The sequence below is a fragment of the Mus caroli genome, chromosome 3 (genome assembly GCF_900094665.2).
Source record: "Mus caroli chromosome 3, CAROLI_EIJ_v1.1, whole genome shotgun sequence".
Lineage (NCBI taxonomy): Eukaryota > Metazoa > Chordata > Mammalia > Rodentia > Muridae > Mus > Mus caroli.
In genome coordinates this window covers 48,298,476-48,312,725 of record NC_034572.1, presented here as the reverse complement: position 1 = coordinate 48,312,725, position 14,250 = coordinate 48,298,476, and the positions used below count along the sequence as shown (strand labels likewise).

The window sequence follows — 14,250 nt, the reverse complement described above, 5'->3', positions numbered from 1 at the left end:
CAGGAGAGGTCGGCCTAGCCCGCGCCCGCCGCCCGCAGCGCCCCCGCCTGGCCTCGCCCCGACACGGCAGGAAAGCCGAGGCCTCCCCGCAGCGCCCCCGCGCGGCTCCGCCGAGGACGGCAGGCCGGTCGCCGAGTGCGGCAAGTCAAAGCCCTGGACCTGTGCACTGGCTTCACCCACGCGCCGTGCAGCGCAGCCATCTAAGGATGCCCGGCACCGTGGAGGGTTTTAGGGTCACCCCCTTTTCATCTCGTGCGCCAGCGTGTGTGTGGAAGTGTGTTCGTGCACGAGCGCACGGGCCCGTGGGACCCCGGGGGGGTTGGCGACTAGCGGGACGCTCGGGGTGGCCGGAGCCGGTGTTAATGCCTCGGACGCAGGAACACGGCAGCTCCCCGCTGCACTTCTCTAACCCAGGATGCCTCCGAGTGCCCTAGGCTGGAGGCACGCCTGGCGACGGGAGGGCGCAGTCGCGGAGGGCCGCGCAGGCGCAGCGCGGGCCGGGAAAATGGCGGCTGGGTTCAAGTGAGTGGCGGCGCGCGCAACGAAGGCCCGGGTGCGGGTGTGGCGCGCGGTAGCGGGTGGGGGACCCCCGAGGACTCGCGGGGCCGCGGGAGGGCTCTGCCCACTCGAGGCGCTGAGGGACACTGCATCCAGGACGGCCGGGACCTCTTAGCCGAGGGGCCACGCCGCTCTCCACGCAGGGCCGCCCTCGGAAGGGACTGGAAAAACGTTGGGCGCGCTCCGGTTAAACCCGGAGCCGCCCACGCGTGCAGCAGCCTGCAAACTCGTGTCTGCGGTGCGTGCACCGTACCTACCTGCAGTCACTTGTGGCCGCGTGTCGGCCAAACGTAGCTCCCGTGACTGTAAAATACGCTCTTCCGTGGTAAAGTTGTGGATGCTGGCGAGTGTGGTTTCTAACGGCGTGAAGGCACGCTAAGTTCCCTGCTTCAGAGCACGAGTGATGTGACCGACACCCAGGTTGACCCTCTTCTGGGTGTGCCCAGGGCCTCTGTTCCTCCCGACTGGTTGCTGCTGTGTGGCTTTTATAAATACGGTCCACACAGTTCCAAACGCCTGAGCCTGTCGAGATTGACGCCCCAGACACCACACTCTCAAGCTCTGGGTTTCTGCCTTAGGACGCACTGACTGAGACACATTTTAAACATTGTTTCAGAACTGTGGAACCGCTGGAGTATTACAGGAGATTTCTGGTGAGTGAAGGTGAATTTTGTACGTTAGAGCTGTGGGTAAAAACACCAAGCTTCCGTTCATTTAAATGAATGAGGCTTAATGTGGTTTCTGCTGCGTACCTGAAATATATATATCATCTGTTTCCTTATAAACATTTAGAAGGAAAACTGCCGTCCTGATGGAAGAGAGCTTGGTGAATTCAGAACCACAACGGTCAACATAGGTGAAGATAAACTTCCTTTTAGTTGGGTGGGACATCCTTGGTGTCGCATAGTTTTTCAGCCAGCTCTACTATGTCTAACGCAATTGGGTGATGTTAAGAGATTTTTATCATCACACCAACCTTGTAGTTGATCGAAACTTTAGTTCAAATTGGGAGACAGAAGAAAAAGATGAAAAACGTTAAGTAGTAATATCATTTTCAAGTCACTGACCTGAACCTTTCAAAAATTTCGGGGGTGGGGGTGGAGTTTCAGAGGCAAATGAAAAGATTTAAACTACTTTGTAGGAAACTTTGTTATTTTTTTTTCTTTTTAAAATTTTTTATGAATACCAAGTTTACCTTTCCAGGTTCAATCAGTACAGCAGATGGCTCTGCTCTCGTGAAGCTGGGGAATACCACAGTCATTTGTGGAGTTAAAGCAGTAGGTTTCCTGTATGTCTGTTACGTCTGAATTCCAAGTTAACTGCATGCTTATGAGGTTGTACTTGATCAGGGCTAGTTTTTGGAATGCTATTCCCCAAGGCTGTTTTTTTTTTTTCCATGTAAGCATCATTAATGCTTTACAAGGTGAGTCCTCAGCACGTCACACGTTAAGATTTCAGCAATATCGGTTTTGAAATGGACTGTTACAGTGATACCTTTAACCATTGATAGCTTTGGTTCGCTGTAGGAATAGTAACTGTCTGCTGAGCTTTTTAGGTGCTCTACAGTTACCAATGTCTGTAAGGAGAAGGCAGGCAGAGTCTACTGACAGAACCTGTGCTTTCTCACGTTTCACTGAGCAGCTTTCCTCGATTAGGTCTGTGGTCAAGCTGAAGTGGTAACTGTCAGAACACATACTGCTTGCCAGGAATATACCTGGGACTTAATGGCACTGTCTCACTTGGGCCCTCAGGAGTAGGCAGTTACTGTTTATCTGTCCCTGTGTCAGCAGAGAAACTTGAAAGATAAGTAACTTTCCCCAGCTCTTGCAGTCTCTTGTGTGGATCTATAGCTGCACTGGGCTCTTATTGCTATATACCCCACTTCTAGCCACTACTGGCTCCCCAGCCTGGTCATGTCAGTGTCACTTGGGGATTAAATTCAGATTTGGCTGCTGAACAAGTCACAGGGTGGGCATAATCCCACTGGTCCTCGTGGATGAGCAGCACAGTTTGATTACACTGCCCTTTAACCTCCCCGGGAGCCACTAGGAAGGCAGTGCCAGCATCCTTAACATAGGTTAATTGGCTGAAATGGTCTCTGGTACGGCCTCTGTGGATGACTAGAATGTCATCGTGTTGGGTGGCTTCTCTCACTAGAATACATTGTTTGCTTTTGTAGGAATTTGCAGCACCACCAGTAGATGCCCCGGATAGAGGATATGTCGGTGAGTTAAATGCTCATAATTTTAACGAATTATAAGTAAGTTGAGAGATACCTCTGGCAGTGAAGTCCTGGTAATTGAGGTGGATAGCAATTCCCAATGTTCAAAAATAGAATAGCGACCCCTCAGCCCCAACCCCACAAAGCTTTCTGCTTATCAGAAGATAACGGAGAGGGGAAATCCCAAGAACTTCAGTTTGCCAACCCTGTATGGACAGGTTTTTATTTACAGATTCAGTTGCCCTTATTCAAAAAGCCAGTATTGCAGATTAAAACCCTGTCTACGTTCTATTTAAAGTACTGGGCAGTATTTTTGGTCTTGGGTTATCTTTTCCATAGGTGGGAAACGGCATTTAAAGCTTTACTGGTTGGATGTGAGCGGAAGAGTCTCCTCATGGCCAGTCACAGTGTCCGTGCTGGGGAGCAGTCCCTCCCTCCCTCCCTTCACTAGTAACCAAGTTGTCAGAGCGAAAATTCAGTTCACAGCTGCAGTGTTTCTTTCAGTCCCTAATGTGGATCTACCACCGCTGTGCTCTTCAAGGTTCCGGACAGGACCTCCTGGGGAAGAGGCTCAAGTAACCAGCCAGTTCATTGCAGATGTCGTTGACAAGTAAGGCTGTTAGGATAGTTTTATCACCATTCATTATCACATGGTTTGCTCTCACATTTACTGTGTTCTTTATCATTAAATCAAGCTCACAGATAATTAAGAAAGAGGACTTATGCATTTCTCCAGGCAAGGTAAGAACAGACTGAGCTTTTATGAACTCTGAAGTGGCTATGTGGCCTAACGGGGTAGTGGAGGACATTTTAGAGTTTAGAAGGAATTCTGCAAGTCATTTGACCCTGTATTTGTCTAAATAAACAATTGCTTCATAAATCCTTTCCAGCTGGGTTTTATTTAGTTTAATGAGTTAGAGTCACACTATGTACCCGGGCCGGACTTTCCCTCCTCCTTCCGTATCTTACCAAATGCTGGGATTACAGACAGGTGTATGCCATCATGTCATGTCAACAAGTAACAAATTACCTGTCTAGGAAGCTAACTTTTAAGCTAAGGTTACACACATACACACCTTCTAATTAAGGGGGAAAAAAGCTTTTATTCCTTATAATAGATCAGGCTTTGCTTAAGCTGGTATTTATGGATACTACGTAGTATGTCCATACATTGGTTTCCCTTGTGAATTTACAGTGCTATTACTAAAGTCTTCATTCCACAGGAGAGCACATTTACAGCAGCCCTCTCATTAGCTAACGTAGCAGCAAGAGTAAAGCTTCCTCTTTGTACCTGGAGCTCTGTTTAGGGGAGTAGGCAGGGTTGTCTCTTGTCGGTTTGCTAGTCAAAGCCCAGCTTTCCTAGCCTACTCTGACTTCTCCTTTATAAAAAGTTTAAGGGAAAAAGGGGGGTCTTAGGCTTTCAAGTGTATCTTGTTTTGTCTAACCAATGGTTCTGTAATTCTTAGGCCTGAGGAAAAAGCACTGTGCTATTACCAGGTCTAATTTCTTCTGTCAATTATTTTAGCTTGCTTGGGTTCTATACTGTGACCTCATTTGTCTAGACTACGATGGGAACATTTTGGATGCCTGCACATTTGCTTTGTTAGCAGCTTTAAAGAATGGTAAGCAACCTTAATAAAGATGATTTTCCTGCTAATACAGTCAAGAGTATAGCTGGTCAAACCTTTTTCTGGAGATTACGTTATCATTCATTCACGTGATTTTTGGTTTATGAGAAAGCGTATACTACAGCCTAGGGTGGCCTTGAACTCTTGTTCTGTCTGCCTCCCAAATGCTGGTCATATTTTAAGTATGAACTACCCTGCCCAGATTATGCTCCTAGGAGTGTCCTTCCGAGTTTCATATTCTTTTAGTTCTGTAGCCTTTTAGAATTGCTGTGATCTCTCCGCCAGTAGTCATTGGGCAGAACCCACTGACTTGGATAGGGGATTCTCACTTGTAATTCAGGTGGCTCATGCAGAATGACCAGAAATACCACTTCTGTTAGTGATGCTTCCTAGTCAGGGCCCAGGTACTTGATAATGTCTTAGAACTGCACTTGTGTATATTCCAGGTCATTCTACATTGCTGAATTGATAACAACACTAAGCCAGGCATGGCTGTGCGTGCTTGTAATCACTACACAGGAGGAGAGGAGGATGGCAGTTTTGAGGCCAGTTAGACTACAAAACAGGGTCCTCTCGATAAAACATCCAGCTAATTCAGAGAGGAAGATGTAGTTAATAGAGAATTCATGTAGTCCTAATTAAAACTCAATCCAGCCTGCTTGCTTCCTCTGTAAACAAAATAGTGCCAAAGAGCAGCACTTTAAAAGTGTGGGTGACCAAAATGAATGTTAGAAAATAAAATAGGGGGTACTTCAAGTCTTCGCACCTTTAATCCCAGCACTCAGGCGGCAGAGGCAGGAGGATTTCTGAGTTTGAGGCAGCCCAGGAGGACACAGAGAAACCCTGTCTCAGGGAAAATAAACAAAACAAAGGAAAAAGTCAGCTTGGCTGGACCATAAGATGTCTGAAAAGCAGTTTTCCGAGTCCATATTTACATCCATTGTTATGACATGCTTACACAACACTCTATCAATAGTAGGTGAGTAGAACACAACTGCTAGCCCAGAGTGAGTTTCTAACCAGATGGACTCCATAGTGAGATCCTGTCAAAGCTATCAGTAACTGTGTTGGATAGGCTAAAGGGCCGGAGGTAAAGTTAGGCAAGCATAGAGAGCAAGCTGCGCACCAGACCCACTTCATGTTTACTTGCCTGTCTCCAGTACAGTTGCCTGAAGTTACTATAAACGAAGAGACTGCTTTAGCAGAAGTCAACTTAAAGAAGAAAAGTTATTTGAATGTTAGAACAAACCCAGTTGCTACTTCCTTTGCTGTGTTTGATGAGTGAGTAAACCAAATGTTAACATTCTAGGTTCCGAGTCAAGGCCTTGTTTGTGTGATGATTTGAGCTGGGGCCTTTGGTCAGACCTTCCACTTGCAGAGGCATTCTGATATACAGGACCAGTTACTTCCCCCACCCCCCCAGGTTTCCTTAGGCCTTTTTCCTGGTGGTAAGGGGGAATTGTGTGGGGCCTGTTCACACTAGGCACGTGCTGCACTGCTGCGCTATGCTCTAAGCCTCACTACTATGTTATCTTCTGAAACTGCCTTCAGTACTTGCTGAGGAACTGAAGATGTTCTGTTCCCAAGCTGAAGAGTGAGGTGTTTACTGGGGCTGGACTGTGGGGCGCTGCTGCCCTGGCTCCCCCAGTCCTGAATTAGCTCTTCCAGACCCAGGCTGAAGCAGGCACGTCTTTTAGAACTGTTTGCAATTAGTCTGTTCCTAGAATTGATGCCCACTCCCCCACCCCACCCTTTTGAATTTAGCACTCTAATGATAGTCGATCCTACCGGCGAGGAGGAGCACCTGTCCACAGGAACCTTAACCGTAGTCACGGACGAGGACGGCAAGCTGTGCTGTCTTCACAAGCCAGGTATGTGCTCCCACTGCAGCTCTTAAGACACTGGTGGGGAGGAGGTGCGGTGTCCAGTGCGGTGAGGGGTGTTTGACTGTTTAGCTAATAAAAGTTTGTCATTTTAAGTGTTGTTCATCATTCTTAAAATAAGGACCTATCTGTCCTCTGTAGGTCTTCCTAATAAAACTAACCTGCACATCTTGAGACCACAACAATTTATATGATCTGTTTGACTTAAAAACAAACAAAAACCATTTGTCATGATTTTCAATTTTCACAAAATGATGAAAACACCACCTGATTTTTCAGGTGGAAGTGGGCTGACTGGAGCTAAACTTCAGGACTGTATGAGTCGAGCAGTAACGAGACACAAAGAAGTGAGCAAGCTACTGGATGAAGTAATTCAGAGCATGAAACACAAATGAACAGACACCACGATTGCAAAACAGCTGTAAAAATTGTATTTGTTACACTGTGCACAGGTTTTTTATACTAAATAAATACCTAATTACATTCTTTGAAAGATATTTTTAGTCCTTACGTTATTTCTGCGATTGGTATGTACAGGAAAACATTTCACCATGTTTCCATGTAAGAATCACAGGGCTGTGCTTCTGTATAAAGTGTGCACACATAACAATGCAAAATACTGACATCTCGGGGAAAATGAAGTAGAAATACAATTCATTCAATGGTCGTGTTTGTAAAAAAGAAAGAAAAAAATTGCTCAGAATTTTGGAGTAGTTGGCATGCCTCTCTTCATTTTACTCTTTGACTGGCTGCCTGTGTGCCGGTGACGATGTAGCTGGGCTGTTTGTGCGGCTGCTGCTGCCATAGCCATTTGGTGCTGCAAGAATCGCAACTGCTGCAAAAGGGAGGGAAAAAAGAGATCATGTTATGCCAAACGCACAGGTGTAGCAAGGTGTTTCCCCAGGAGTGATGAAAACAGCCAGAGAAGGAGAAGGTGGGGTAATCAAGGGGACTGCCTCAAACCAGGACAGTGCAGGAGCCTGCTGAGGGCCTGAAAGCAGTACATTATCTGTTCCTTAGCCCTGGCCGTCCACACTGCAGTAATGCGGCAACTTCAGTTACCATTCTGTTGTACAGTAATTCATAGCAAAATAAAATCAACCAAGTCGACTGATCACAGTATGCTGACACACTTTCCTAAAATTATGGTAGGAACACTGGTCTAAACACATATGACATTTACTAACAGGAATACTTCCGCAGTACAGAGTTATAAAGTTCATAATTGGCACTTAAAACTCTCAAAGTACAGTGCACATTAAAAGAATGTGTGGAATGTGCCACCAAGACCTTAAAAAGGATTTAAAATGTAATTGTTATACACTCAGTGCTCCATGCTGACTGGCTTTTAACATGTCAGACTCTAAATCAAGTTACTGAGCAACTGCTTCAGCCTATCAGACAGGAAGGCAGCCCTACAGACAGGCAGTGTACAGTACTTGTGGAGCGCAGTGTCTTAGGTAACCAGAGTGAGGCTGCTGGATTACTTGTAGCTGCTGCTGTTGCTGTTGCTGCTGCTGCTGCTGCTGAAAGGCAGAGGAGAGCTGGAGTCTCTGCTGAGGAAGGCTTTGCTCAGGTCTGTTCTCGGCAGAGCCAAGCTGAGACAACACTACAGAGGGAGAAGGGGAAAGCAGGCCAGGCAAAACAGTTAACCAAAGCTAGAAAAGGACAACACAGAAAAACTAGAAGCAGTACAATTCAAGTATCAAATCTCAAAGCTTGCAGAATAAATCTAATCTCCTACTAATTAAGGGGATCACTGATTCCTGGACATTCTAGCCATACAGACAGAGGGAAGAGTGTTCACAAGCTAAGGTACTCTAGTCTCATCCCAGGCTGGCCTCAAGCTCACTATGTACAAGAGCTTGACCATGAAGTCCTGATTGTCTTTCCTCAGCTGTATCCAGCACTCTGCAGTGCTGAAGCACCCCAGCACCTTAGCTACACCCTGCCTCCCTCCACAGCATCCTTTGATCGCCATGGAACTTGACACTGGACTTGGTCAAGAAGCCACCCTTAAATGGCATAAAGTGGTAAGTTTTTTAAAATACAACTTCCAGTGAGCCAGCAGAGGTGAACTGGAATGCACAGCTGACAGGGCCACCCAATCAGTCCACATCCTCAGTGCAGGCAAAAGGCTGAAGACCTGGCCTATGTGACTCAGTTTTTCTGAAACCGTACACACTGTCAACATCTGTCCACAATTCTCTTCACAAATCACACACGGCTGGTGTAACTCTGCCCTGGGTGACACAGGGATATTACTTACAAATCTGCATTTGGAAGTTCACTACTTCTAAACTATACAATTCTAGTAAAAATTATTTTCAAAACAAAGATATTGATAACTCCTACTAAGGGACATGTAAATTTGGAAGCCAAGTTATAGAAATCTAAAGGCACAGTCAGCACACAAACAATCACTGACTGATTCTCAAATCCCATTATAGCTTTATTAATTTTTTTATAAGATTCTATCACATGGCTTATTCAAATATGAATTCAATTGCTTTTGCTTTATTATTTCCTACTGAAAGTGGGAGCAGTCAAGTTAGTTTCATTTTTATAACAAGTAGCTCAGAAGTTTTGCTAATTATGAAGATTTAAGTCTTGTAACTACAAACAGAAAAAAAAAAAAAATGCAATCTAGGCCAGGCGGTGGTGGCCCATGCCTTTAATCCCAGCACTTGGGAAGCAGAGGCAGGCGGATTTCTGAGTTCGAGGCCAGCCTGGTCTACAGAGTGAGTTCCAGGACGGCCAGGGCTATACAGAGAAACTGTCTTTTAAAAAAAAAAAAAAAAAAAAAAGCGATCTAGGAAAATGTGGTCTTAGGTAATCAAGAAAACAGAATTAACCATTTACAGTACAAGCAATGAAAACTGCTTTGACAGCTTTCTAGAAACTCAGAAAAATATGTAAAAGTTTGCCAGCTAATCATTGTAAAAAAAAAAATGATTGTTAAGACCAATCTTTTTAATCAACTGCCAAATTTTTAAAGGAAAAAAACTCTTGGCTAACTATTACTTCAGGTTCTTCTGATTACTGCTCACAAGGAGGAAAGGTAAGTAATGCACACAATGAGATCTCAATAGGAAGTCAGGGGGACCTACCGGCTGCCTGTGGCTGCGGAAAGCCTCCTACTCCAGTAAGGTTGATAACCGCGGCTTGCTGAGCAGCTAAGGCCTGTTCCTGCGCAGTTAACCCTTGTTCAGAACCCTGAGAAGGGGGAAAAAAAGCAAATAGCTTGTACAAAAAGGGCAAAACTTTTTCTGAGCCAGTGAAATGACAGCTTTTCTTTCATGTATGAGGAAGAATTAACAGTAGTGTAGAAGTAGCAAGAACTAAGAAAGTACTAAATAGGAAACCCAGCCTTCAGAATGAACAATAAGCAAAAAACAAACCCTAAAATCAAAAACCCTGTATCACATCCAGAACAGTGCTATTGTAAAATAAACTCAAAATGCAAAAAGAATAAATAAAATAAAATAAATAAAATACTGAATTAAAATTACTCAACTCAATAATCTAGAAAATTATTGGGCCTGTGCCTCATGTGGCAATCCCAGTGCTTGGATCTAATGCAGAACTACGAAGCTACCCTGGGCTTCGTAGCTACATAGTAAGGCTCTGTTGCAAAACAAACACACACACACGGTTTATAAGACAACTTAAAGGTAAACTTAACTTCAGGGCCTTTGGCAAAACAACTAAATAAATAGGATTATAAGAGTTAAAATAATCCAGGCTAGAGAGACGGTTCAGCAGTTAAGAGCACTGGCTGTTCTTCTAGTACCCACATGGAAACTCAGCCCTTTATTTTTTTTTTTTTTGGTTTTCTGAGACAGGGTTTCTCTGTGTAGCCCTGGCTGTCCTGGCACTCACTTTGTAGACCAGGCTGGTCTCGAACTCAGAAATCCGCCTGCCTCTGCCTCCCGAGTGCTGGGATTAAAGGCGTGCATCACCACGACCGGCTTAACTCAGCCATTTCTAACTCCAGTTCCAGGGGACCCAACATCCTCTTTGGCCTCCACTTGTACCATGCAAGTACATGGTGCACAAATATACATGCAAGCAAAACACCCAAATACATAAAAATATTTTAACAAGATAGACTCTTGTCAGCCCTCTCAAGATCATATAAAGTCAAAAAAAGAAGGCATCTTAATAAATTAAAAGAAAGATAAAACTGCAGAACTCTTAAGAGGAAATTAAAGGAGAAAGGGCCGGGCAGTGGTAGCACACGCCTTTAATTCCAGCACTTGGGAGGCAGAGGCAGGTGGATTTCTGAGTTCGAGGCCAGCCTGGTCTACAAAGTGAGTTCCAGGACAGCCAGGGCTACACAAAGAAACCCAGTCTTGAAAACAAAACAAAAAATAAAAACAAAACAAAAAAAAACCAAAAGGAGAAAAGGGTTTGTTAGTTGACCTGGCAATCCTTTCTCCAATCTGAAGCCAAAGGTAGAGTAAGAGAGAGAGAGAGCAAAGAGGTAAGAGCAGAATGTACAAACTGCACAGGACAGACCCGAGCCAGAGAGACCCAAAACAGGAGGGTTTACTAGGAATCTCTCATACCGAGTATGTATATATGTCTTCAACTGAACAACACAAAAATAAACAACCCGAGTAAAAAAAAATAGGCCAAGGACTTGGATATACTGATTTTTCAAAGAAATGCAGAAAAGCTGTCCTACTCCATCAGTCAGGGAGACTCTCACCTTATACTCACTCGGACAGCAGCTACTCAAAACAAAACTGGCTGAAACAGAAAGTGTAGTGGTAGAGCCACATGCCAACCTGCAGGAGGCCCTGAGTCTGGTCCCTACCACAAGAAACTGAGCAAAACAAGTAACAAAAGCCCAACAGCAGAAGTCAGCAAGTCAGTTAGCAGTCAGTGATGGTCTGGACAGTCTGTGCCCTGGGCCACATTGCCTGATAGCGAGGATGCAACACAATGCAGCAGGACGGTGAAGAACAAACAGTGCGGGGTCTCCAGAAAGGAAGACAATCTCTGAGTCCCAACAAGTTCTGTTCACGTATCCAAATGAATGATCTGTCTGCTGTCACAGTAAGAGAGACAAAAGGACATGCGGACTAAGAAGCGGCCTCCTTGCACTGTGCACTCAGGATGACTAAGATCAGAAGCACAGCACACACTACGGTGGCTGCCAGTGTTTGGGCTGAGGAAGTTATCAGCTCTGTATAAAGTTTCAATTTAGCTGGGTGGTGGCGCATGCCTTACCAGAACTGGGGGAGTAGGGGTGGGGTGGGGTGTAGAGACAGGTTGATCTCTGTGAGTTTGAAGCCAGCCTAGTCTACAGAGCGAGTTCTAGCACAGTCAGGGCTATTATACAGAGGAAACCCTGTCTCAAACAAAACAAAACAAATGAAAAGTTTCAACTTTGCACAATAAAATATTCTTTGTGCAATGATGTGAATGTACTCAATACTACTAAAATGCAAACTTAAATAGGCAAACAGCTGGCAGGGTCACACCTAGGTGCTGGGGCAGAATGACTGCTGAGTTCCAAGTTATGTTGCAATACAGAGTAAGAGCTTGCCTCAAAACCAACAGTAACAACAAAAACCTCTAACAGTAAACTTCCATCCAGTGAAGGCACTTGTCCCCAAGACTGACCCCAGAACCCAAGAGTGGAAGAAGGTCATTTAACTTCTTCCCACCAGTCCTCTGACCATCACCATCCCCTACACACGGACAGAAAGGAAACAAGCAACATTTGTTTTTAAAAAGTGTAAGAAAGACAACTAGACCTCTTATCGGCAAAGCAAACCCCATAGTGTGCTAAGTATACAGGAAAAGTTTTCAACATGTCTTCTCTGAGAAACCTACTAGAGGGTGAGTTTCATCCACTGCAGACTTGAAGGAGTGCTAGGCAAGAGGGTGGCTGGGTAGTTTTCAGCATCAGCTGAGACACTCAAGGTGGGACCCAAGAATAAGGATGCTTAGTTTCCTAAATGATTCTACAGCGTAATCCAAGTCAGGCACACTTCTCCCTTTCTCTCCAGACTTCAATTTACTGCTGTTCCTATTTAATTACATCCTGACTGGCAGTGTGCAGTATCTGCTGCTGTCTGTTCCCACTGCCTAATACTTCCCAACAACGCAGACAGATCTATTACAACAGCAATCCATTTCTACGAGCAGAAGATTAATAGGCAGGTCAGAAAAGACACTGTGAGGTGGAGTCATGCGACCGACTGCCATTCACCGTCTGGCTGTGTGACAGTCTGTAAGATGGACATTCAAAACAGCTATAATTAGAATAACTGGCAGCTACTGATGTTAATAAAAGAGAAACAACCCTGAAACTATTTCTTCCAACAAATTAAAACAGCAGAAATATGAAAAGTTCTAAGTTCTATAGTGAACACGCACGCACACACGCACGTACACTAAAAGAATCCCATACCTGCTCCTCTGGCAGTTGGGACCCGGAAGCTGCAGGTTGCTGAGGTTGTTGTATAAAGTGAGGGAGCTGCGTCTGCTGCTGTTGCTGCTGGGTGTTAAAAATGAGTGAACCACCAGGAAGCTATTCAGAATTTAAACAAGAATTAGCTGCCTTTCCATTGTTTTCATATTTACATTTCCTTAAAAACATTCATGGATAATTTACTAGGAGTCAGGCAATCTTAGGTTCTGAAGAAAGAGATGAAGACAGCAAGAGAAGGCAGGCGTGATGATGGATCAGCATCAGCCTCTGTCTGGCTTCCACACAGAAGCAAAACAAAGCAGGCTGCCTGCCCTGCAGCAGGCAACACCCAGAAATTATTTTTAAGTCCTACTGCTTTTTGGTGTATATTTTCAAATACAAATCTTCCTGATTCAAGTTAATAGTATCTAAATTTACACCTTATTATTAAACATTTATCACTTCTCGTGGATCAGCACAAATGATCATTGCATGTGCTATGAACTGAACAAACTAACAGGGCCTAAGGACACACTGTAGTGCTAGTATTCTTAGCACTTGGTAGGCTGAGGCAAGAGAAGGCAGAGTTCAAAGGTAACCTGAACTTCACAAGCTGTCCCTGTCTCAAAAGTTAAAAGTGTACAATTCAGAAATAGATGTAAGACAACCCAGCCCTTAAATTTGTTCGAGTCTTGCCAAAAGCCCTACAATTACCATTTAATATAACAGGGCAAGAAATTCTAGGGATGGTAACAAAGAGCCTTTACATGGAGACTAAGTTACTCTTATTTTGAATTCAAGTTAAATTTAAAAACAGCAATCCTTTGGTTAAGAAAACAAAACCCACTAAATCTGCCATTTGTCCATGCTCAGGACTTCTTTCCTAGCAGACAAGATGGCTTTGTCCACATTTCTTGTTATCTCTGTCACAGAAGACTTAAGGTGCAGGTTAACACAACATGAAGGAAATTGATTCTAATTAGAGCAGAGCCATCTCTAGCTGTGTGCACATTAGCAGTGATGGCTATGCAATTGGTCTGCAGGTACTCACAGGGTATTTATACCAGGTACAGAAATAGTTTTAGTTCATAGCAGACTTCCCACTCAGTTACGACTGGATATGAAATTAGCTCATCTGCCAGGTATTGCTATTTCCTAATAACCCACAGCTCGGCATTATCATTAGATCTTTAGCTTTGGGTCTACCTTTTAAGTTCTCTGTAAACAACTATCCATTTTCCAAGTTACTAGCTTAAAGGACCTTGAAGAAGAGGGTAAAACAAGTTGAGAGTAACAGCAGAAAAGTGCAGAAGAACCAGCAAGCATCTAATAGTATATAGAGTTCACATTTTAGAGAGCTGAGCACACGCTCAAAGCAGAAGGGGCACTATGTGGAGGGAGCAAGAGGACCAGCATGGAAGCAGCAGGTTAGGAAGAGGGGTGAGTGTAAGTATGGAAAATGTCATAGTGAAACTCATTATTTTATATGCTAACTAAAAAGGATGACATATAAAGAAGGGGATGTGGAACAAG

The 14,250-nt window shown here is 44.5% G+C and overlaps 2 protein-coding genes across 13 annotated transcripts in view; one reads left to right on the top strand and one right to left on the bottom strand.

The window, feature by feature from the left end:
• Window positions 1-74: 74 nt before the first annotated feature.
• On the top strand, window positions 75-6,785 carry Exosc8 (exosome component 8). The gene is made up of 11 exons (XM_021158945.2): window positions 75-522; window positions 1,175-1,211; window positions 1,351-1,414; window positions 1,762-1,835; window positions 2,738-2,783; window positions 3,284-3,389; window positions 3,475-3,520; window positions 4,305-4,401; window positions 5,568-5,688; window positions 6,172-6,278; window positions 6,570-6,785. Exons 1-11 carry the CDS (start codon window positions 416-418, stop codon window positions 6,683-6,685), a joined length of 921 nt encoding a protein of 306 aa, XP_021014604.1. The 5' UTR covers window positions 75-415; the 3' UTR covers window positions 6,686-6,785.
• An 86-nt stretch (window positions 6,786-6,871) lies between these two features.
• Supt20h (SPT20 homolog, SAGA complex component) overlaps window positions 6,872-14,250 on the bottom strand; it is a 34,426-nt gene continuing 27,047 nt past the window's right edge. For 10 of the 12 annotated variants that reach the window (XM_021158930.2, XM_021158935.2, XM_029474982.1 and 7 more), the window contains 4 exons: window positions 12,718-12,837; window positions 9,401-9,506; window positions 7,778-7,899; window positions 6,872-7,125 (listed from right to left, as the gene is read on the bottom strand). In XM_021158930.2, coding sequence (XP_021014589.1) covers window positions 6,988-7,125; window positions 7,778-7,899; window positions 9,401-9,506; window positions 12,718-12,837 — 486 coding nt within the window. In that variant the 3' untranslated portion in view covers window positions 6,872-6,987. The remainder of the gene's footprint in view (window positions 7,126-7,777; window positions 7,900-9,400; window positions 9,507-12,717; window positions 12,838-14,250) is intronic. The other 2 variants (XM_029474985.1, XM_029474986.1) reach the window with 2 other exon arrangements.